This window comes from Oryx dammah, unplaced genomic scaffold (assembly GCF_014754425.2).
Source record: "Oryx dammah isolate SB20612 unplaced genomic scaffold, SCBI_Odam_1.1 HiC_scaffold_5, whole genome shotgun sequence".
Lineage (NCBI taxonomy): Eukaryota > Metazoa > Chordata > Mammalia > Artiodactyla > Bovidae > Oryx > Oryx dammah.
The window spans coordinates 14,150,927-14,175,405 of NW_024070189.1; the positions used below are offsets into that span (position 1 = coordinate 14,150,927).

The window sequence follows — 24,479 nt, forward strand, 5'->3', positions numbered from 1 at the left end:
CAGTCTGTGGATGGCAGTGCTAGCAAACCAATACAATCTGTTTATACAAGAAAATACCACAGATTCAAAAACGCAATGCCGCGTTCTCTTTGGCATTTTCTAAAAATTATAATAGTAAATTAATGATTTCTTAGGACATACAGTATGAGATACAAAGTTGTGACTTACAAACTGTAGCTCTGGATATGTGATGTTGAGAGAGATAAGTTCCATGTACGTTGCAAAACCTTCATTGAGCCAAATATCACTCCACCATTCCATTGTAACCAGGTTACCAAACCACTGGGAGGTAAAAACTCAATGTTAAACAAACATAAACAATTATTAACTGTAGCAAAAAAAAATACGATGGGTGGTAACTTCTTTTTTAGAAGTTGAGGCCTCTTCTCTGTCTTTACTACCCTTTTCTCTCTGCACAGCATCTTTCTACTGGTTTCCCTGCCTTCTCCCCTCACCACCACATTTTTGCTTGTTTCACTTATTTCTTTTGTGTCTCCCTTGCCTCCAATGCCCTACCTTCCATTATATCCTCCCTATATTTCTTAGATATTAGACTTAATACTAAGGAAGAGAATGAGACATTTTATTTTAGACATTCTGCACAATAAATATAATCTTATCTTGTCACTGACTCACAGTAAGGGTCTAAGGAGAAATATAAGCCAGAATATTCTTGATGAAGTCATCTTTTTGTATTAAGTAGCAGGTACTTAAAAGGATAAGAATTTATTTAGGACTTTCAGATTGTTACATAATATTGGTGGTGAAGTCACTCAGTCGTGTCCGACTCTTTGCAACCCTGTGGACTGTAGCCTACCAGGCTCCTCCGTCCATGGGATTCTCCAGGCAAGAATACTGGAGTGGGTTGCCGTTTCCTTCTCCAGGGGATCTTCCCGACCCAGGGATCGAACCCAGGTCTCCCACATTGCAGGCAGACGCTTTAACCTCTGAGCCACCAGGGGACCTTTACATAATATTACTAATGAGCAAATGTAGTTGTTGACCTCTGTCCCAGTTTACTTCTAGGGATCAATTTGGCCAATAATGAGAATAAATGTCTGAGATTTTAAATATATATAAATAAAGAATGTGAAAAGATAAGCTAAATAGAAATTTATCCTTGGTCAATATTTGATGTGTAACACATTTTAAATATTATTATTTTTTTATATATTATTATATTTTACCTATTTGGCCTTTGTTGTTTTAATGTGCCTCTAGTTTATCTATTTTAAGGGTGCAGTCTCCAGATGGATTGGAAGCTTAAATAACAAGATTTTAAGATTCAGAAGAGCCTTGTTATAGTTATAAAACAGAAATCACTAGATCCATAGCTTCTAGAAACTGCTCAAGCTCTATACCTTTTCTTACAGCTTTCAGATCATATTGCAAATGCGTGCCAATCTTCCAAAGGACATCTATGAGAAGGAAGGAATGGTGGGTGTTTCCTTAATTTGAGAAGTGATGAACACAAGAAGTTCAAGCTGGTTATGGTCATTTCACCAGTCAGGAAGAGTATTTTATTCATTCATTCAGCCAGTGAATATCTATTGAGACTCTACTATGTTCCTGGCACTATGCCATGGCAAAATCTCTTATTTACTAATTTTTAACTTTACCCTTTATCATGACCATAGTAATAAGAGGGTTATTTTTTTTTTAAGCAGCAGACAAAAGACCTTGTTACCAAAAAAAAAAAAAAAGACCTTGTTACATAGGAGAAATACAAAGATGTATGTAATAGAGCCACTACCTTAATACAGATGGTGGAGGTCAACCAGTGGACATATACATGCAATACGATGTTACTGGCCCTGTGATTTAAATCTGTACAAGAGGCAAAGGGGATTCCAGAAGGAAACAGTCAGTTTCGCTGAGAGAGTGTGTAGGATAACTGGGAATGATTCACTTCCTGAGTCTTACAAGTGGTCCATAGGAATGTTGGAAGTGGGGTGTGCTCTAAGCAGATCAGGTAGCAGGAACGAAAGCACAGAGAAGGGATATGACCTGGGCCTGTCGAGATAATGGCAGGTCGTCTGGGACGGCTAACGCTGAAGGTGTCATTCAGAGAAGAGACTGGAGAGGTGGCGGGGAGCTGGGTTATCTGGGCCTTATATGACACACTGTGGATCCTTGACTAACCCAGCATTGAGAGTCTTTGCCAGGGCTTTATGCAGAGGACTGACATGGCCAGATGGATATGAATGGGAAGACAAAATAGTCAAGGCAGAAACTCCAGTGGGGCCTGCTGCTTCAGCCCTGGACTCTGCGTTTTAATGAAAGAGAAGCTTTCAAAGGAAGGCCTTAAGGCAGCATGGAGCCTCAAAAGGAGAGCTCTCTGCTTATATCCCTATGAACACTGGGTAGAAAATTAGGAATCCCCAGACTCAGTTAAGTGCTTTAGAGCTTCCAGTGCCTAATAATCCAAACCCCTAAGATGAGCCAGTGGGGAGATGCTAAACCAGAGGAAGCTGTTCATATGCTCTCCAAGTACGGCGCTGAGCACAGCTCCGGGTTCCTCATCTGCTGCTTAAAACAAACAAACAACCCCTCTTATTACTATGGTCATGATAAAGGGTAAAGTTAAAAATTAAAAAATAAGAGATCTTACCAGTTTCTACAATTGAATGATATGTGCCTATATGGTGAAAGAGAATTTCCGGTGTCTTTAATAATTCACGGCATATCAGGGAACTTGCAGAAATAAAACAGAATGAAAAAAGTCTCTGGTATCTGAAGAGCTGATTTTACTGTTTCGTAATTGTATGTAATACTGGGTTGATGGACAGGCCTTGGAAATCTTCTTCTGTAAGAAATGGTAGCAGTGGCGGTCACTGCCACTACTGTGACCAGCTAACACTTACTGGGTACCTAGTGTGTGACAGACACACTTATCTGTAATCCTCACAACAGATTCAGGAAGCGGGAGCTATTATGAACTTAATTTTATAGATGAGGACACTGAAGTTTAGAGAGGTAGGTAGTGCGTTCAGGGTCAGTAGCCTGGGAGTACAAGGACTTGAAATACTTCATTATGGCCAAATAATCACAAACTCCAGTTGAAGGGAGCTTGATTTTGTCCTAGACTGGAATGCCACTGTACTAGAGGGTGTGTGGGGAAATAATAAAAGTCTCTGTTTCTAGGGGTCTCTAGTACTGTGCTCTATGTACCTGTATGATCTCTACCCTTCTTTACTAAAAGACATTTGGAGGCTTTGCGCCTTGAAAGGTTTTAGAGGACATAGTGGCCAGTTCTCCTGTGATAAAATTCTTGTATGAGACCCATAGTCTAGAGATTGAACGTTCTGCTACTTGACATATAGTATTTGGCTTGATGATCCTTAAGGTCCCCCCGGGAAATAAAATGACATGATTTTACACTGTTTGGGGAATACTGGGGGTGTTCTGCGTGATGCTCTTTGGAACCGACACTAAGAGAATGCCGTGAGAGCCAGGCACCTGGTGTGCTAGTTCATGGGCTATGACCTTGGTGACCCACAGCTTATCAGAAGTAGAAGAGGTCTTGGGGTCAAAGAGCAGCGACGTCTCTCTGTACGTGATGAGGCCCCAGTTTTCCATGGCTCCACTTGTAAAGTCAGGAATGGCAACGAGATCTAAGAAATAAGAGCAACCATACTTAATCATTACGGCTCCTACACCAGAAGTGGGATTTGTTTCCTTCTTAACTATGCTATGATCCTTTCAGTATATATGAGCAGACATTCTGAAAACACTATATTTTTTTCTTAACATTGATATGGTGTCTTGTAGTTGTGGAAAATAATCAGTATCCATCATCAAGCAGAATAAAGTTTATTGGTAAAGTTTTATTTCTAGGTGAAGTAGCCTAGTGACATAACCATTGTTTTCTAATAATAAACTGTGAAATTACCTTAGGTGCATTACTGCTGAGAAAATGATTCATTTTAAAACATTCATATTGTATTTTATATTCGTATTACAGAAAGACTTTGAAAACATAAGGTATCAAATGATCTCTAAAACATTTGGATTCAACAAAACATATAATGAACTCATTTCTATAAAAAAGAGAAGATAAGGGACTTTTAATTTTAGGAGAACACCATTTAGAAGCATCTCTATAGTCAATATTTCAAGCACATACAGCCTCTAAGTGTCCTTCTAAGGCAGTAAAGGGAAAAAACTGTAGGCATCAATTCTTTTTGACTTCAATTTCCTTTTCACTGTTAATATTTCCTCTACTTCTTGACTAAATTTTAGAGAAAAAATGTAAAATTTAATCATCTTTTAGCACCTCAGGTATAATGTATATTCAGTTCAGTTCAGTTCAGTTGTTCAGTCATGTCCAATTCTTTGCGACCACATGGACTGCAGCACACCAGGCTTCCATGTCCATCACTGACTCCTGGAGCTTAATTAATGTATATTAATTTATATCATGTCTGTGTGAGAATATATATATATATACCCTTTGCTAATGAATTCATGTTGATTAGAAAACTTCTGGCTAATATTTAATCTTAGACTTTTTATTCTGCCAGGTCATATTGGAAAAAATACTGTTCTTTGGCTGAAAAGCCAGGTAATTAAAAATAATAATAATAATTTGAAGTAAATCAGGTCATTTGGCTTGACATTTCATTGTCTGGAATTAGTATTGCTTAATTCTAGTGGATAAAAGCAAATGTGTGTATTGCAATCAAAAAGTAAACTAGCACTAATCAAGATTAGTATTCATTAGCACTTCAAATATGGGAATGATTCCTTTTCTAACTTGCATCAATGATTTTATATTAGTTATATTATTCCCCAAAGCCATTAGAAATGCTTATATCTGCTCTACTCTTTCTTTTTTTTAATTTATTTTTTAGTAAAGGAAAATTGCTTTACAGAATTTTGCTGTTTTCTGTCAACCTTCAACATGAATCAGCCATAGGTGTACATGTATCCCCTCCCTCTTGAACCTCCTTCCCCTCTCCCTCCTCATCCCACCCCTCTAGGTTGATACAGAGCCCCTGTTTGAGTTTCCTGAGACATATGGCAAATTCCTGTTGGCTATCTATTTTATATATGGCAATATAAGTTTCCATGTTACTCTTTTCATACATCTCACCCTCTCTTCCCCTCTCCCCATGTCCATAAGTCTGTCCTCTACGTCTGTTTCTCCATTGTTGCCCTGTAAATAAGTTCTTCAGTACCATTTTTCTAGATTCCATATAAATGTGTTAGAATACGGTATTTATCTTTCTCTTTCTGACTCACTTCACTCTGTATAATGGGTTCCAGGTTCATCCACCTCATTAGAACTGACTCACATGTGTTCTGTTTTATGGCTGAGTAATATTCCATTGTGTATACGTACTACAACTTCTTTATCCATTCACCTGTCGATGGACATCCAGGTTGCTTCCATGTTCCAGCTATTGTAAATAATGCTGCAATGAACAATGGAATACGTGTGTCTTTTTCAGTTTTGGTTTCCTCGGGGTATATGCCTAGAAGTGGGGTTGCTGGGTCATATGGTGGTTTTATTCCTAGTTTTTTAAGGAATCTCCATACTGTCTTCCACAGTGGCTGTATCAATTTACATCCCCACCAACAGTGAGAGAGTGTTCCCTTTTCTTCACACCCTTTCCAGCATTAATTGCTTGTAGACTTTTTGATGATGGCCATTCTGACCAGTATGAGGTGATATCTCATTGTAGTTTTGATTTGCATTTCTCTAATAATGAGCGATGGTGAGCATCTTTTCATGTGTTTGTTAGCCATCTGTATGTCTTCTTTGGAGAAATGTCTGTTTAGGTCTTTTCCCCACTTTTTGATTGGGTTGTCTGTTTTTCTGGTTTTTAGTTGTATGAGCTGCTTGTATGTTTTGGAAATTAATCCTTTGTCAGTTGTTTCATTTGCTACTATTTTCTTCCATTCTGAGGGTTTTCTTTTCACCTTGCCTATAGTTTCATTTGCTGTGCAAAAGCTTTTAAGTTTAATCCGGTCCCACTTGTTTACTTTTGTTTTTATTTCCATTACTCTAGGAGGTGGGTTGGAGAAGGCAATGGCACCCGACTCCAGTACTCTTGTCTGGAAAATCCCATGGATGGAGAAGCCTGGTAGGCTGCAGTCTATGGAGTCACTGAGGGTTGGACACGACTGAGCGACTTCACTTTGACTTTTCACTTTCGTGTTTTGGAGAATGAAATGGCAACCCACTCCAGTGTTCTTGCCTGGAGAATCCCAGGGACGGGGGAGCCTGGTGGGCTGCTGTCTAGGGGGTTGCTCAGAGTCGGACACGATTGAAGTGACTTAGCAGCAGCAGCAGCAGGAGGTGGGTCATAGAGGATCTTGCTTTGATTTATGTCATCGAATGTTCTGACTATGTTTTCCTCTAAGAGTTTTATAGTTTCTGGTCTTCCACTTAGGTCTTTAATGCATTTTGAATTTATCTTTGTGCATGGTGTTAGGAAGTGTTCTAATTTCATTCTTTTACATGTAGCTGTCCAGTTTCCCAGCACCATTTATTGAAGAGGCTGTCTTTGCCCCATTGTATATTCTCACCTCCTTTGTAAAAAATAGGGTACCCATAGGTGCATGGGTTTATTTCTGGGCTTCCTCTCTTGTTCCATTGGTCTATATTTCTGTCTTTGTGCCAGTACCATACTGTCTCGATGACTGTAGCTTTGTAGTATAACCTAAAGTCAGGAAGCTTGATTCCCCCAGCTCCATTCTTCTTTCTCAAGATTGCTTTGGCTATTGGGGGTCTTTTGAGTTTCCATATGAATTGTGAAATTTTTTGTTCTAGTTCTATGAAAAACGCCATTGGTAATTTGATAGGGATTGCACTGAATCTGTAATTTGGTAGTATCATCATTTCCACAATATTGATTCTTCCTACCCAGGAACATGGAATGCCTCTGTATCTGTTTATGTCACCTTTGATTTCTTTCATTAGTGTCTTCTAACTTTCTGTGTACAGTTCTTTCATCTCCTTAGGTAAGTTTATTCCTAGATATTTAATTCTTTTTGTTGCAATGGTGAATGGGATTGATTCCTTAATTGTTCTTTCTGATTTTTTATTGTGAGTATATAGAAATGCAAGTGATTTCTGTGTATTGATTTTGTATCCTGAAACTTTGCTAAAATCACTGATTAGCTCTAGTAGTTTTCTGATACTATCTTTAGGGTTTTCTATGTACAGCATCATGTCATCTGCAAACAGTGAGAGCTTTACTTCTTCTTTTCTGATTTGGATTCCTTTTGTTTCTTTTTCTTCTCTGATTGCTGTAGCTAGGACTTCCAGAACTACGTTGAATAATAGTGGCGAAAGTGGACGCCCTTGTCTTGTTCCTGATATTAGGGGGAGTGCTTTCAAGTTTTCACCATTGAGAATAATGTTTGCTGTAAGCTTATCATATATGGTCTCTACTATGTTGAGGTAGGTTCCTTCTATGCCCATTTTTTGAAGAGTTTTAATCATAAATAGGTGTTGAATTTTGTCAAAGGCCTTTTCTGCATCTATTGAGATGATCATATGGCTTTTATCTTCCAATGTGTTAATATGGTGTATCACATTGATTGATTTGTGTATATTGAAGAATCCTTGCATCCCTGGAATTAACCCAACTTGATCATGGTGTACGAGCTTTAAAATGTGTTGCTGAATTCTGTTTGCTAAATATATCTGGTCTACTTTTTCTTAAGCTGCATGCTTCCTTTCAGTTAACTTTATTTTAAATGCATTCATTTCATATGGTCTTCGAGGTTGCATTTTTTCAAGAACAACTTAGAATTGTTGATGGCTGTTACTTGGTCTTTTCTTGATTTTTGATGTAGAGGACAGCAATGGACTGTGGTAACCTGATTTAGCCTGTCTGTGCTAAACGGTGTATAGAACCTGCACTGTAATGATACCACGAGACTCAAGAACTATGGGAATAAGCCCCTGGAGATGTCTTCTGATAGTCCTTTAATTCTCTAAGAAAAACTGCATGAAGTTGGCCAGGAAATGGGAAGAAGGACATGTTAAGGTGTGTGTTGTAAAGTTCCAAAGGAAAACAATGTTTTGTCACTGTCCGAAACTCTAAAAATTCATCTACATAACTTATAAAATTGTCAGTGTTTTTATATATTCTGCAACATCATAAAAATTACAATTTTTATTTTTTAAGATAGAAAATGGAAACCAACAAAGATGGGCTATTTGTATCCTCTCATAAAGATCAACTACTACCACATTAAATTATCTATTTCCTCCAAATCTCTCTCTCTCTCTCTTTTTTTTAAAAAATGTCTGTGCCGTAGTCTTATCTTCCAGCCTCAAACACTCTGTAGATAACAGATGGAGGGACAGTTTTCAGCTATTTCCATAAACCTTTGGCAACTTTTATAAAAGATTGCTAGTCTTATATGAATATGATATAGAAGGAAATATATGCTCCAGAAATTCATCCATTTAAATCTAATATAAAATGCAGATATTTTAATATTAAACCTGATAAAAGAATAGAAAAATGAACCCAAGTACTTGGGCTTCTCATAAATACTTTATTTTCTACACTCAAAGACATCTCTCAGGTATAAATTACTGCTTTCTGGGCTAACTGAAGTTCCTCAGTGCTCATTTTAATCACATATAAAGAGAGATGAAATCAAAGCAAGTTCTAAAAATAAAGACAATGATTTAGAATTTGAACCTACCCAGTTTGGGGAGTGGATAGTGGATATCAAAGTAATTTTCATAAAAGTCCAGCAACTTCAGTGATGCTTCCAAAGCATAATGTGTTTGACTCCATTTGTCTGGAGATGCATAGATGGACACCTGGGAAATTTGGTGAGAAGAATGATCTTTGAATGACAAGCTCCTTGGCATGACTCCATTCCTAACAACCTTCACCCAAAAATGGAGACTATATTTTTCAAGAAAGTATTGAGATACTGTTAAACATGTTGTCAACAGGGGGTAAGATGTTCTGTAAAGTATTAAAGAAAAAGCCATTCTTGAAAACTATAAACGATCCTGTACTTTCTGTTACAGTGTATTCCCTAGGTATTAATCTGTACATTTCAAGCTACACAAACCCTTTACATCATGAGGGCTCACTTCAGTTCATCGTGATCATGTATTACAGCACTTGAGAATTAGCTTTCCAAAATGATGACCACCAAAAGAGTTTCAACAAAACACAGTTGTATTAGGCGGAAAAGCCCTTATGAAATTGTTGGAACCACCCTCTACTGTGTTTTCTTTAAACTCAAAAACGCCCAGATAGGTTCACTCTCTCCCTGCACGGTAACTACTAGCTAGTGGAAAAAATAAAGTTAGATTCCAGTTTTCTTGGGTTTCAAGTACAGTAGTGCCTTCATTTCGTAATCTGCTTTCATGCTCTGAATTGACTGAAATCCTCAGAAATTTTATAAGCAAGATAAGTTAGTGGCCACAGTACCTTACCAGGCACTATGCTAAATGTGCACTTGTAAAACGTGTAAACTCTAACTTAGTCCTCTCAACCACCTCCTGAAATAGAAGCTATTTTCTTCATGTTAGGAATGAAGCGATGAAAACACATGGAGATTAAGTAACTTGCTTTAAGTCAGGCAGATGGAAAATTGTAGAGCTGGGGTATGAATCCAAGGAAACTGACAGGACCCTGTCCCCTAAAGTAAAGTGCAATCTGACCTCACACACACCCATATCTATCTACATATATATCTGTGTGCAGCAATGTATGTAGACACGTTGCTGATAATATATATCTGCGTATCCATGGTTAGTATGTATGGAAATTATAATCGATGTTTTATTGCTATTTTTCATAAGCACTATTTTATGGCTCTTTGAATATATTTTTGTGTCTGTAATGCATTGGAGAAGGAAATGGCAAACCATTCCAGTATTCTTGCCTGGAGAATCCCAGGGACAGAGGAGCCTGGTGGGCTGCCGTCTATGGGGTCGCACAGAGTCGGACACGACTGAAGCGACTTAGCAGCAGTAGAAGCAGCAGTTTTAAATAATACACTATGAAGTCACCTGGACCCTACTCATCTTCCTCTTCTGGAACTCAGTAGCAGCAACAATTCCTCAGGGTAAAGAGTTCTTTTTTATTTTTCATGTATTCATTGATATTCACAAAACTTTATCAGATAATTATTGTGTGTGTTTTTGCTCAATCACTCAGTCCTGTCTGACTCTTTGCGATCCCTGCCGGACTCCTCTGTCCCTGGAATTCTCCAGGCAAGAATACTGGAGTGGGTTGCCATTTCCTCCTCCAGGGGGTGTTGCCAACCCAGGAGTTGAGCCCGCGTCTCTTGTGTCTCCTGCATTGGCAGGTGGATTCTTCACTGCTGCACCACCTGGGAAGCCCCAATTATTGGGTATTGTCACCTTTTGTAAACAACGAATGCTCTAAAAATGAGGAAGACCTCCTTTCGTTAGGGAAATAAAATTATAGAAAACAATTGGAAACAATGTAAATATCCTAGAATAAGATGCTGATTAAAAAATCCGTATGGTACCTCTATGCATTAGAGTACAGTACTATGCAATCATTAATATTACAGAAAAATACTTAATGCCATTTAATTTTTATAGCATATTATGGTGAGCTAAAATAATTGCATATTATTTGTAAAAAGTATACATAGATTTATATAGTATATATTGTTATTATATACAGTCGTATACTGACAGACTTACAGGAAATACTTGGGATATACCAGGACACACCCCTGTAGTGCTCACAGGTTATTTTACTTTTTCTCTCTCTCCATTTTTTAAAATAAGATATATACATGATATTTTGATAATAAGCGGGGAAATGTTAAAGAACAGCTCATTGCCTTCAGGACACTATTCTGCACTGTGTATGAAATGAGAACTCAAACTCACCTTGACCCCTGATGAGGCTGTACCACTCACAAAGGTGAAATCACAAACTATGAAGGCTACAAGGTAGGTACTCATTTTTACAGTAGTTTCAAAATGATCTTCCAAGAGGCCTCCTTCAAGTTCAATCGTCTTAACCTACAGGAAGGGAAAGAATTGGTATTTGAAAACAAGTATTTTACAAGAATGCCTACAACGTAGGCTATGTACGTTAGAGGAGAGCTTGATGCTCTGAAGGACGTGTGATGTCCATACAGATTAGAGGACTCTTCACAACATTCTGTGGCTTCGCCTCCCTCTATTTCTTTTATCTCTAGACTTCCTCAAAGACACAATGTGCTACTTTAGGGATCTGAAAATGATGCCTATTTTGTTGCTTGAAAGCATAGAAATATCTTAGATGGTTCCATATTCTTGAAATGCAATCATCTCCAACACTGGCATCAATCCAACATTTGTACTTCTAAGCAAAATTGCCAGAGACTAGTCCCCTTCCCTTTGTTATATAATAAATGAAATCTCTGTTGCAGGTGGAAATGGGAAGCAGAACTGTGCTGGATGTCTTGCATTATCTTTTCATCTTTTAACCCTCCTATTATGTGTGTATGAGGTAGGTATAATTTCATAGGTTAAGAAACACAGTCTCAGAAATGTTAACTGATTGCCCAAGATCACACGACTAGTTTCACGGTAGGACCAAGATGTCGACGTGGCTGTGTGACTCCAAAGACATTGTTCATTCTGGCCCTTGCTGTGTGACAGCTTGAGTCATAGCCTTATTTTATCTTTGCTTCATTGATTCAGCCATGAAAGCAGTCAGGCCAAGGAGGTCATTAGTAATTTAAGCTTCTGCCTATCTACTGGGGAAGTAGCAAGTTTTAAGTCTATAGACTGGTCAGCTGCATCCATCAAATTCACCGAGTAATTACTGAATTCTATCTTTATTTGCTCCGGATAGCTGGTTCCAAATATGGTCTTCACCATGGTACAATGCCCCTGAATTCTGAAAGGACACAGATCCCATTATCTGAAAATACCACTTTCTTCAAATTGGTAACGTTTTCAACTGGCTTGTTGCTCATCCTCTCCAAACCCCTTTTAAGGCATCAGGGTTGTGGCAGTGCTAACCACAGATTATTAAGCAGATTTTGTGTGTTTGTGTAAGATTGCAGTTTGCTTTGGTGAGAAAAAATAGCATGAAGGATTATCACAAACTGGCTAGCCTATGTCGATGACAAATGTTTGTGCTATTAAATTCTACGGAATTTGATTCTATAGAATTCTATCAAAAATTCAATTCCTAAGTTCCAATAAAGTAGGAAACACTGACCAAGTACCCTAAAAAGGTGGTAGTATATATAGGGCTTTAAGTTTCACCTTTATCTGAAAGGTAATTTTGTCCCAAAACAATCTCTTTTGTAAGGAGTCTGATTGAACCACGGTTCTATGGGTATATACCCCTAGCAGAGGAGAGGTTATGGTAGGGGCTGAGGAGGGGACACTATTATTGTGGTCCTCTGACCAAGCTCAGCAGCAAAACCATTTAGTCAAGAGTGTAAATGGGTGAGGAGAGGAAGAGGAAAGATTGTGGCACCATGGAGAAATGGATCTGTGGCAGGGCTGGTGAGGACACAGGTAGGCATTCCCTCTGATTTACCTCTTCCTCCCAGGTAAAGATGTAGCCCATGGAAGCTGAATTTGGTTCAGGAACCTGGAGTCACTCGTGTAGATTAGCATTGCTTTAAATAGAAGTGTTTGCGGTGTTGGCATAAGTTCTTCCAGGATGGTGATGTAAGCTCCAAGTATAACACACTTGTTGCTAGAGAAGGGTTTAACTGTTTTCTCAAGTTCAGCAGGACTCTACTTACATAGCAAGTGTCACCCGCAGGTGTGTGCTCCCTTAAGGAGTGAAGGGGATAAAGGAATGCCCCCAAGATATACACTGCCTCTCCTAGCACTTGGCTGGCTAACTGCCTCACTTTCTCGTATTCTTAACTTGTATTCTTTTCTTCTAGAAATAAACCAACTGAGAACTTATTATGTGTTGCTTCTCACCAGTCCACAACCCATCTTAAGTGCCACAGGTATTATCCAAAGAGTATGATCATAGCATTACTTCAGCTCTCTCTCCACACTCCCCCTCCTTTTTTTTTTTGGATAACCATGGAAGCCTGGGTAGGGCATGTCAATATGGAGCAGAAAGTTAAGCCAGTGTTTGCTGAAAGAGCCATGATCCAGAAAACTGGCCCAGTCAACTGAAGCAATGCAAAGTTCAAGGATTATATAAAATATTTTTAAATTTTTCACTTATTTTTCTTAAATATGAGATACTGAACATTCCTGAACATTTCAGAAAGCTGAAATTCTAATATAACAAAATGACAATTTATGTTTGCATCACATTTTAATTAAAAGGCATTACTATTTATATTTTTACTTTATCCTTCATGATGATTCATATGAAAAATTAGAGTAATAAAAAGCTGCCAGGAAACAGACTGAACGGCCCTTAAATGAACATTCCATTAAAAAGAAGATTTGGAGTTAAGCAGCAAATCCTTTTTACCTGAAAGGGAGTAGGCTAATTAAATTTCTGTCTGCACGATCATGAAAAAAAATGGTGGGATATATGTCATGTGGAGTATGTTACTTTCCCCCTTGATCTGCTCTGCAAGCATTTCAAAGCAAAAACTTTTCCAGTGTTAAACAGAAATCTGGGGGAAATTCAGTTTCTAGCTTATGGACTCATTTCCTGCTTTATCCACAGAAGACAGTCACTGAAGAGGGCAGAGAGGAAAATGGGCTGGAGTCACTGGCTGGGTTATGATGATCTGGCTGCTTCTGAGCTCATCCTCCTGAAGCACTGTCAGGAGGGCCTCTATTTTTATCCAACTTTCTAGGTAGCAATGGAGAAATATTTTACATTTCGTTCAACAGCAAAAAAGGCAAGTACATCATTAGTGAGGAAATATCAAATAAGACTCAAGGGTCTACTGTGTCATTCAGAGTCTCTGCATTTTGAGCATAAATGTGAGCCAAATAAAAGTGTGCAGAGGTCCCTTTCAATTAAAAAGTTTGTAGCTTTTCATATGATTTTCATAAATAATTTTAAGGACTACTCATGGAACTTAAAAAGATTTCTAAGTTCTATCACAGACTCCTAGATCAGAATTTGCACGATGGGCCGATGGAACATTCTCTAGATCCTTACTACTCCAAATGTGGTGTCTGGATCAGCAGCAGTGGTACCACCTGGGAGCTTGCTATTAATAAAAAGGCAGAATTTTGAGCCTCACAGCAAGGCCAGCTGAATCAGAACCTGAATTTTAACAAGACCTTCAGATGATTCATCTGAACATTAAAGTTTGAGAAGTGCTGTTCTGGGTGATTCTGAATTTCATCGCTGGCCAAGTAACACTGATTTAAAAGAACACTGCTTCCATATAAACATAAGTGAAATATAAATCACTTTCTTTAAAACAAAAAGTTTCTTATGTAACAATGCCCAAATAGAATGATTTTAAAATATAGATGGATTGGAGTTATTATGCAATATGTAGATGGAGTAAGAACAAATTAATGGCTCAAGTCCTGCAAAAAAAAACCCACAAATATTAAAACACAACAAAAACCAAAGTTCATTTTGAGAACAATTTCCCAAAGTTTCTTAAAGTGGCAATACCTTTGGCATGTTGGAGAGGGCAATATGTCTGCTCTCTCTTCTTATCTTGATTGAAAAGTTGGCTTTGAACAATGGTTCATCAAAGCAAGGGAAAGCCATTCGTGCCTCAGTTGGCTCAAAATCCGTTACTGCAATTGTTCTATGAAAAGAAGTACATTCCAGTCAGAATACACAAGTGAAATCATAAAAGAAAGGGAAAGAATTTTATCTTCAGAACACAGCTTATCAAAGCTGGAAGTGATATGTTTGATTTCTCAAACTATAACCTTAGTGACTCTTAGTTTTCGAAGAAAATGAAGGTAAAATTTGTTTAGCAGCTGCCAATCATAACAACGCACTGTCCCGGGCACTCTATTAACATGATTGTCTGCGTATTTATGGCAGATAAGGATATTGAGGCTCTGAGAACTTAGGTGACTTTACTAGGATCTTTACCTAGTGGCTCAGAGGGTAAAGCGACTGTCTGCAATGCTGGAGACTCAGGTTCGATCCCTGTGTCGGGAAGATCCCCTGGAGGAGGAAATGGCAACCCACTCCAGGATTCTTGCCTGCAAAATCCCCCAGACTGAGGAGCCTGGTAGGCTACAGACCATTGGGTCACCAAGAGTCGGACACGACTGAGTGACTTCACTTTCTTTCACTTTACCTAGTACTGACAAATTGCTAAGATAGTGAAAAGTTGTTGCTGAGCCGTGAAAGACGCTGGGATTCTCGGCTTCTGGAGGAGAGGATTTCAAGCTGGGGCCAGTGACGAGGCTTGAATGCTGAGTTTTTGTGTAATAAAGTTTTATTAAAGTATAAAAGAGATAGAGAAAGCTTCTGACATAGACATCATAAGGGGGCAGAAAGAGTGCCGCCCTGCTAGTCTTTAGCTGGATGTTATATAGCTACTGCTGCTAAGTCGTTTTAGTCGTGTCCGACTCTGTGCGATCCCATAGACAGCAGGCCACCAGGCTACTAGCAGGCTGCTAATTAGAGAAAGGAAACATGTCAAAACTCAGGGTGACACCAGGCCCCTCCACCCACAACATGCATTTTGAGATAATATTGGCACAAGGTGAGTCATCCCAGGCCATGAAATCTTGAAAGGCAGGTTTCCAAGCAAATACATGGTTTCATTGACATAGATTAGGAGAGCAATTGTATGAGTAAAACTTAACTGGTTTGTCAAGTTGGTTCTGAGTCTTAGGTAGAACCAACTTGAAGACAGAGGCTAGGGTAAATACACAGTTCATTAACACAGCTTAAGAAAGACATTTCCGTAAGAAAAATGCATTGGTTAGTTCAAGGTGTGAGAAAAGTTAAGTTCAGGTCGAACCAGGTGTCATTACGGCAACACAGAATTTTAAAAGAAACCTCTTTTTATATTTGTATAGGGAAGGGAAAAAAACCTAACACTTGTAGTTTGTTTCCTCCTGCTGCTTAAGAGAGAGATAAAAAAATGTCTGACACTTGAAGCCTATTTCCTCCTTTTGGAGACTCCTGACCTTCCTGCCTGTTACCCTCTCAATAGATATGCCCAATTTGACTTCAAAATTGACTAGAAGTTAGTAGTTTAGTATCATCAATAAGCCTGAGCAGGTCTCAATCAGCCCTTTGCATATTTGCGAGATGAGTGATGTCTTAGGTTGTGTTCCCAGGAAGCAGACCCTGATTTACGAGAACGTGCTGCCAAAGAGACAAGAAGTAGAGGAAGCAGGACAGGGAAGAGGAAGAAGTCAGGCCAGGTGCCAGCTTTAGCTTCATCCCTGGCAGCTCTGAATGGAAACTACCTCTTCAACTTCCCTCCTACTAGAGGCAGGGGCTGGGCTAAGGTTCTTCCTGGAGGACCCAAGCTCCGCTTAGACATTTCTAGCTCTCTCCACTTGTAAGCAAAGCAGCTCCAGTTTTCAGACTATAACAGGTAGGTAGATATCCTGGCAAACCTCTATACCCCATCACCTTGAAGATGTTTGAAATGGTACAATCACAAATTTATTCTTTGGACCTGAAGACTTTAATTAGGAAGCATACCTAGAGAGCATACTTCCACTGGAGGAGGAAGGCAGAATAGAAAATCTCAAGGGACAGAGAAAGGGTGAGAAGGACCAGGAGGGGAATAAAGAGGAGCTGCTAGGATAATTTTTGCCTCAGTTTAATTCCCTACTTCAGACCAGAAAAATGAGGCTGGGGATTTAACTGTCTTAACTGGGGCCTTGCTGTTACTTGGATTTGGTAGCAGGTCCTACACATTTAAAGGAATCCCACGTACCTGGCATAATTTTTATTAATGTGAAATTTTGGTTTAGAAAGCCTAACACTGAAAAAGTCAAAAGTTTAAGATTTTCTTTGCTATTTACACAATTAATTTTAGTGCTGCATGTAAAGTAGATAAAGTGCTGTATGGAGAAGGAAATGGCAACCCACTCCAGTGTTCTTGCCTGGAGACTCCCAGGGACAGAGGAGCCTGGGGGGCTGCCGTCTATGGGGTCGCACAGAGTCGGACACGACTGAAGCGACTTAGCAGCAGCAGCAGCATGTAAAGTAGTGACTCCCTGCTTCTCAAAGAATTATTGTCGACTGAATTATTTTTGCATTTTAAGTTGTGTGTGTGCGCATGCGTGTGTAAATAAGAAAAAGAGAGAGAGGTCATAAAATTCCATTGACATTGTCCTGCAAATCATCCTACACGTTAAGACCTACTAGGTAACTGAGTATGAAGAGAGCGGACAAATTATTCATGGGATGAGTTGGAAATAGCCTTCAGGCAATTCATGGGGTCGACTGAGCGACTGAACTGAACTGAGTTATGAGAGACACGCTGGAACATAGTTACTTTTCAAGCTGATACTCTAAAAAACAACCCTTTCTGCCAACAAAGGTCTGTCTAGTCAAGGTTATGGTTTTTCCAGTAGTCATGTATGGATGTGAGAGTTGGACTATAAAGAAAGCTGAGTGCCAAAGAATTGATGCTTTTGAACCGTGGTGCTGGAACAAACTCTTGAGAGTCCCTTGGACTGCAAGGAGATCCAACCAGTCCATCCTAAAGGAGATCAGTCCTGAGTGTTCATTGGAAGGACTGATGTTGAAGCTGAAACTCCAATACTTTGGCCACCTCATGCGAAGAGCTGACTCACTGGGAAAGACCCTGATGCTGGGAAAGATTGAAGGTGGGAGGAAAAGGGGATGACAGAGGATGAGGTGGCTGGATGGCATCACCGACTCAATGGACGTGAGTTTGGGGAAACTCTGGGAGTTGGTGATGGACAGGGAGGCCTGGCATGCTGCAGTCCATGGGATCGCAAAGTGGGACATGACTGAGTGACTGAACTGAACTGGTCTCCCTCGTCTCCCTAAATGATATCCTTAAAACGTATTGCCTTTAAGTGAAGGTTTTGTCAGTTGAGAAAGTGAGATAAATCATCACTAGTCCTGTGGCGCCTCAGTGAGGAGTTGATAATTTCCTATCCAATACTGTGCCAGACCTGAGAACAGGCCTCTGAGAACTGAGGATATAATGAGGGGAACACATTCCCAAGGGGAGGGCAAGAATGGGCTGTGGAAGGGCTGTCCTCAGTGGAGTGCTGGGGGCTGTGGGGTGCGTGCATGGGTCCCAGAGGGCAGTGAGCCCCTGGGGTGGGGAAGGGGAGAGGAGACACCGTGGCAGGAGGCACTGAGCTGCTAAAATCACCTACCAATACCCATTCCCCTTCTTCAGTTTCAGCAGAATCCTGATTTTGTTCAAGAAGGCAATGCCTTTGGATAAAATAATCATTTCTCCAGATTCTCTTGCAGCTTGGTGAGCACATGACTCGTTCTGATCTAGTTGAAATTATTGGATGAGAAAGCTTGGGAAACGGTGTCAGACTCAACTGGAATGTTTCTTTTAGCATTTTTCTCTTTCCCATTTCCCTGTTTTCCTGCCTGGAATGTCAACTTGATGCCTAGAGGTTCAGGAATCATCTTGTATTAAGAGGAAAGTCATCTACCAAAGATGGCTAAGCAGAAAGTTAAAAGGAGTCTAGGTCTTGGATAATATTAGTAAACTATGGAGAAAACCTGGGAGGCTCTGCTTCTGAATTTCTTGTTGCATGAGAAAGACACCCCCTTCCCCCTGTATGCCAAAGCCTGGGATGTCTCAAATTGGCAATTGAAAGCAACTGAAGAAAAGAGGAGAACACCGAGACCAGAATCCTTTTCACCCCTGAGATGGACCCTGGCCCTGGACAGCCAAGTCAGTCATCCCTCTTTGTGAAGCACCCTTGATTCCTCTTGCCTTACATAACCAGTGTCAGCAAATTCTGTTTTACCCTTCTTCGGAACAAACGCCGAATTCAATCATTTCATAAGAAGCACTACCAGCCAGTCCAAACCAACATCCTTTCTGACCCGAACAAGAGCAACTGCAATGACCTCCTGAAAGACCAGTTTGCTTCTACCTTTTCCTCTCTATAATCTACCATCAACATAAATGTTATCTTTACAAAGCATACGTCACATCAGAACTCTCCAATGACTTCCCATGGTCCCTGAGTCAAAGCCTAACACAAGAGGCTCTAAGTCTCTGCATGATCTGACCTCTCTCTCCTCGACATCTCTCCCTCACTCATGCTGGCCTTCATCTCTCAATTACTCCTGCCTTACAGACTTTGCACTTGCTGATGCCTTTCCTGGGAACGCTGCGCACTTAGGTGTCTTCGGGATTGTCTCCTTTAAAAAAGAAAGTTCAGATCTCAGTTTAAGCATACTTCCTCCATAGCAAGAACTTCTCTGACCACTCAGCTAAATTATTCCAAACTGCTCGTCTGTATCTCACTACTATACACTCAGTGCCTGGAATGGTGCCTGGCACATAGCATATGTTCAGTATGAGCTGATGGAATAGACTATATTTCTCAGTTCTCCAAACTGATTTGTTCCTGCCTCCTGGATCTGAGTTAAGCTGTTTCTGGGCAAAGTACATGATCTCACTCCCTCCCTCCCAGCCCAAATCTTACACACATTTCCTTTTGGTCTCAGATCAAGGCTCACCCCCTTTGAGAAGCCTTCCATACTGTAGCTCTCTCTGCATGGATCATTTCCACTAGCAGATAAGCATGTCAGTCTTCTCATAGTTAAATACTGGCCTCTCCTCTTGGTTATTTTTCCTCTAGCAATTTATGCCTCTGCGTTCTGTCTTTTTATCTTTATTGTGACTTACTTTAGGAAGGGCAGAGCTTCTCCTTCTGAGTTTTCCAGGTTTTTTTTTTTTTTGACTTTTCATAAATGGCTACTGAAGCCTGCTCCTAGTAGAGACATAACCCATGAGGATCGATGAACAATTGGAGCTGCCTCTTACCTTGTTTCACCACCAAGAGTTCTGTACGTGCTTTTATAAAAGCCTTCAAAACCATCAGCTAGCTTGGCCTGGAAGTCAATAGCCACGGAGTATCTCAGGTCAGCCCTAAGTTTCTCTGGAACCAGCAGGGCAATTTGCTGATGAGCAGGATAACTCAAAACAGTTAGGCTTTCCCCTGGTTTCCTGTATCTCACATCCTCCTCTGACTGAAGAGAGGCATTTAAGATTTCAAGATCTTTGCTGTGCAAGATGATGAACTGGGTAGCATCTCGAACCAAGACTTCGATCTTCTCAGATGCAACGAAGTCCAGGGAGGTGAGATTTGGGTGAATGAGAAGGTCATAGTGGAGGGGAATGACCACAGCGGGGAGCCTTAGCTCATGCCAAGGAAATATTTCCCCATTGGTAGCTACTGGAAAAGCCTCGGGGTCCTTATTGAACTGATCAATAGGTGAACTTGTGAACTGAGAACAAATACATATTTGGGGCATGATGACTGCTGAGCAGTAAAATACTATGTAAATATTCAATATTAATTTTCTGCATGAATTAGCCATGACAGAGGAATAGAATACTAAATCAATTTTCCGGAAGACAAATGTTCAGGCTAAATCTCATAGTCCTCCATAGCCCTGTGTTGGCTCCAGTAAGGCCACTCAGGATCCGAACAATATGTTTCAATAAACAGATTTAATCTAGAAAGAAAAAAAAAAAGCATATATAGCATGTATAGCATGAAAATAACAACATTTCAATTCGTAAATAAAACTTTAAAATAACAAAAGGACATATGAGAAAGGGGAAAATCTAGTTTGTCATAATGAGGCCAAATCTCCACGAAAGAAAGTAGAAAGTGAGCTACCATCTGGTTATTACAAATAAACACTTTTAGAACTCAAATGAAAGGATTCTGCCTTAAAATTGCATCTGTGGAATCCCCTCTGCATTTCTGTGCAATGAAGAGATGGTAGGTGTGTAAACTCATTGCATACTGAACGTTTTTAACATTTGCCCACATCATTTCATGAGCGTGTCTGGTCATCTGAGAGTAAACTGCACAGCTGGCTCTACTTCATCTTAGTAAGTAACGAAGAATAGTCACTATTCTTGGGATACTAGATATTACTATTATTAACGGCACTGGATTTCACCTCTTTTGATAATTAAGGTTGGCTGAATGGCCCCATTCTATAGGGACTTCCCTGGTGGTGCAGAGGTTAAAGTGTCTGCCTGCAATATGGGAGACCTGGGTTCGATCCCTGGGTCAGGAAGATCCCCTGGAGAAGGAAATGGCAACCCACTCCAGTATTCCTTCCTGGAGAATCCCTTGGACAGAGGAGCCTGGCAGGCTACAGGCCATGGGGTTGCAAAGAGTCGGACACGACTGAGCAAGTGAAGTTGCTGGTATACAGAATGCTGTTAAAGCTAAGCTTTTATTTCAGTTTATTTCCAATGTATCAAATACCATGGAAATAAGCTTTGATTTATAATATTCAAACTGATTATTAAGTTATTATTAAGTAATTATTAAATTATTAACTAATGTTAAGTTACTTTGGTCTTCATCACAGGCTACCTTTGAAAACACAAATCAAATTGAACTCACTGCCTCTGTAAATAAAACTAAGGCAATTTCTTCTCATTAGAAGGGTAACACTACAAAACGTATAAAATAAGGACAAACAATATATGTTGTAGTTTAGGTATTCAGTTCTGACACCCACCATTAAATAATTTAGGTATTTAGTTCATTACACCCAGCATGTAATGAATGTTAAACATTAAATTATTGTGATTATTATAACACATTCTCTGGCCTAAATTGCAGAACTTCTCCCCCATGTGTAGTATCTAGATATTAATATCTAGTATCCTAAGAATATTGAACATTCTTCGTGACTTTTTAAGATGAAATAGAGACACCTGTGCAGCGTACTTTCAGATGTCCAGATACGCTCATGAAATGATGTGGGCAAACGTTAAAAACATTTGCCTCTATTTACCTCCTCCCCACTTCACCTTAAACCCATGAATGGCTCTCTTTCCATTTCCTTTTTTCAAATCAGTACCATATTCTCTTGAATTAATTGTCTAAAGAGTTACTGCAATTTGCAATATTAATCCAGATCAACAAATATTATTGAAGAAGCAAAGAAAATAATGGTTAAATATGGTTGAATAACAACACTTCTCCCCTCTTTTTTAGACAAGCATTAAATTATTGCTACCAAATCCTGATGTTCCATGGGCCTCTGATACATAAAACCATAACTGGTCAATTAGCTTGAATTTCTGATGATTTGAAAAATGAAATAACTTGTTTGTTCGGTCCCAGGCCTGGGAATCAGAGTGCAAGGGTTCCAATTCTAGGGTCATCGTACTTACACTGAATGATCTTGGGCAAATTTTCTGATTTTTTTAGCATCAGTTTCCTCACCTATAAAATAGTGTAATAACTTACACTAACATTGGAAGAATTAAGTGAAATAATTCACATGAAGAATTTGGTACAGCACAGCAACTAGCATACAGAAAGCATGTAATGCATGTTAAACATTAAATTATTGTGATTATTATAACACATTCTCTGGTCTAAATTATGGAGCCTCTCCCCCACGTGTAGCAGACACACCAAAGGAAAAGTATATATATATATACATATTATTTCTTTTTTGGTAAGAGAAGAGAGAAAGGCCTCAATATTTACTGATGTGGCCTTTAATTTTAGAACTGGTAAGAATTTTAAAGGCTGGCTAGCACGAATTCTCAGTGAGATAAAGACACTGAGAGTGAGTGTGTCTCCCAGAATCAAGCAGGAAGTCTGAAGCAGAATCAGGGCTGAAATATAGCTCTGGGCCCATTTGTCAGTGGAGCTTCCCTTATATGGCGCTTTGCTGCGTTGAACAAAATACATGGAGATAGAAGATCCAAGAACTGCAGCAAACATTTGGGAAAAGCTAAGAGACTCTCCAAAAGAGAGTGAGTCAGTCAAATGGATTCTTAAATCTCATCCTAACTGCACAATCGTCCTAAAACAGTAGTACCAGATATACCCACCTTCCCCAGATCCCCGGCTTAGATTGCAAGAACTCCTCAACACAGAGGTTTTATACTTTCAGTGCAGGTCATTATTCTCACTGAAAGATGAGGATTTTAAGACAGATTCAAGAGAAATGTTGCTGTGTTACCTCAGTCCACGTCGTTGCAGATTTGAATGGAGGGGAACTTTTTTCTGCTTTCACTTTCTGTTCCGGCAGGATTCAGAACTTTGCATAACTGCAATGAACAAGCAGCTTCAAAGTAAAAGCCAGACCAGGCAAGGCCAGGTAGGACCCCAATATCCCAGCGGCTGCTGCTCCTGCTCTTTCATCTTCCCCACCCCCGTGTTCCCAGGTGCAAAACCTTCAGAACCTAGTTTTGTTTTGTTTTGATGCTGGGTTATTTTAAGACATGATATTGAATTCCTCCCCGTGGTGTGTCCATATGTCTTGCCACTTCCACTCTTCACTGAACCCAGGGTAGATAAGGCGTGACCGGGGAAGTTGGAAGAAGACTCAGGAGCTGTGGGGACTGCACACATGTTTATTTTCTCCGGGCAGCAGCAGTAGCAGCAGAACAACGAGTCCTCAAAGAACGTTGATACACTAAGACAGACAAAAGTGGCCCGTGGCCAAAGGGGCACGCAGGCCCATTGCTACCAAGATCAGCAATATTGCTGTTTACAGAACATAACGTATGAGGCTGTGAGAGTGTGGGGCAGGAGAGCCGGACTCACTCTGTGTTCTCAGTTAATTTCTCCCCACCATATTACCGTGAACTCTGACCTTTGTCCACCCACTTGGAAAAGATAACAAATCTGACTTTGGTCCAGCCACTTGGAAAGGATAGCTCCCAGCGGGGTTTAATGGCCTTTAACAGAGGTGCTAGACCCCCTTCCCTCCGTCTGTAAACTGCCTGCCTCCTGGGCATAAAGGGGCTGTGTCCCACCTTTACGTCTCTCCATCTTTCACGAGTCTTCTCTTCCTCTCCACCCTGTGTATGGGTCTTTCACAGAGAAAAAGCCTCTGTTCTCTGCTCTTGTCCCACTTTACTCTTCCCCTAAGAGAATATGTTCATTAAGGAGTTTTCTCACTTACCCTCAACCATCCCACCTTTCTCTCTCCTAGTCTCGTCCTTCTCTGCTGCTACAATTCCAATAGCCTTGGCACGGATGTTCTGCTAACAACTCACACGTTGTCTTCTTTTGCTAAAGCAAAAGAACTGGAGCCTTTTGCTTTAGCTTCATCTGCTTCACGTCTTCCGCCGCTGTTCATGATTTGGACCATATCACTGTTTTGATTCTGCTCCACTATGGTTTGCTACCAAGTTCTGTTGATTCTTCCTTCTTAATCTTTTTGTATCAAACATAAAAAATTGTTCTCCACAATCATGAAAGCAGATCATGTCCTCATCACTCTTCACCATGGCCTTCAAACAGGATTTGCTGCTTCTTGAGACATGTCCTTGCAGTCCACTCATATGGTGCCCGGCAGCAGATTATTTCAGACACTGCTTGATCATGCCATGTGGAGAAGGAAATGGCAACCCCCTCCAGTCTTCTTGCCTGGAGAATTCCATGGACA

The 24,479-nt window shown here is 40.0% G+C and overlaps 1 protein-coding gene across 2 annotated transcripts in view; it reads right to left on the minus strand.

Annotated features, from left to right (window-relative positions):
• The window catches only part of ERAP2 (endoplasmic reticulum aminopeptidase 2), a 46,092-nt gene extending 22,830 nt beyond the window's left edge, over nucleotides 1–23,262 (minus strand). The window contains exons 1-7 of one of the 2 annotated variants that reach the window (XM_040239369.1): nucleotides 23,046–23,262; nucleotides 19,858–20,552; nucleotides 14,541–14,679; nucleotides 10,862–10,996; nucleotides 8,674–8,794; nucleotides 3,460–3,614; nucleotides 169–282 (exon numbers count right to left, since the gene is read on the minus strand). In XM_040239369.1, the coding sequence (XP_040095303.1) occupies nucleotides 169–282; nucleotides 3,460–3,614; nucleotides 8,674–8,794; nucleotides 10,862–10,996; nucleotides 14,541–14,679; nucleotides 19,858–20,414 (1,221 nt within the window). In that variant the 5' untranslated portion in view covers nucleotides 20,415–20,552; nucleotides 23,046–23,262. Of the gene's footprint in view, nucleotides 1–168; nucleotides 283–3,459; nucleotides 3,615–8,673; nucleotides 8,795–10,861; nucleotides 10,997–14,540; nucleotides 14,680–19,857; nucleotides 20,553–22,970 lie in introns of both variants that reach the window. The other variant, XM_040239368.1, reaches the window with a different exon arrangement.
• Between the last annotated feature and the right edge of the window lie 1,217 nt (nucleotides 23,263–24,479).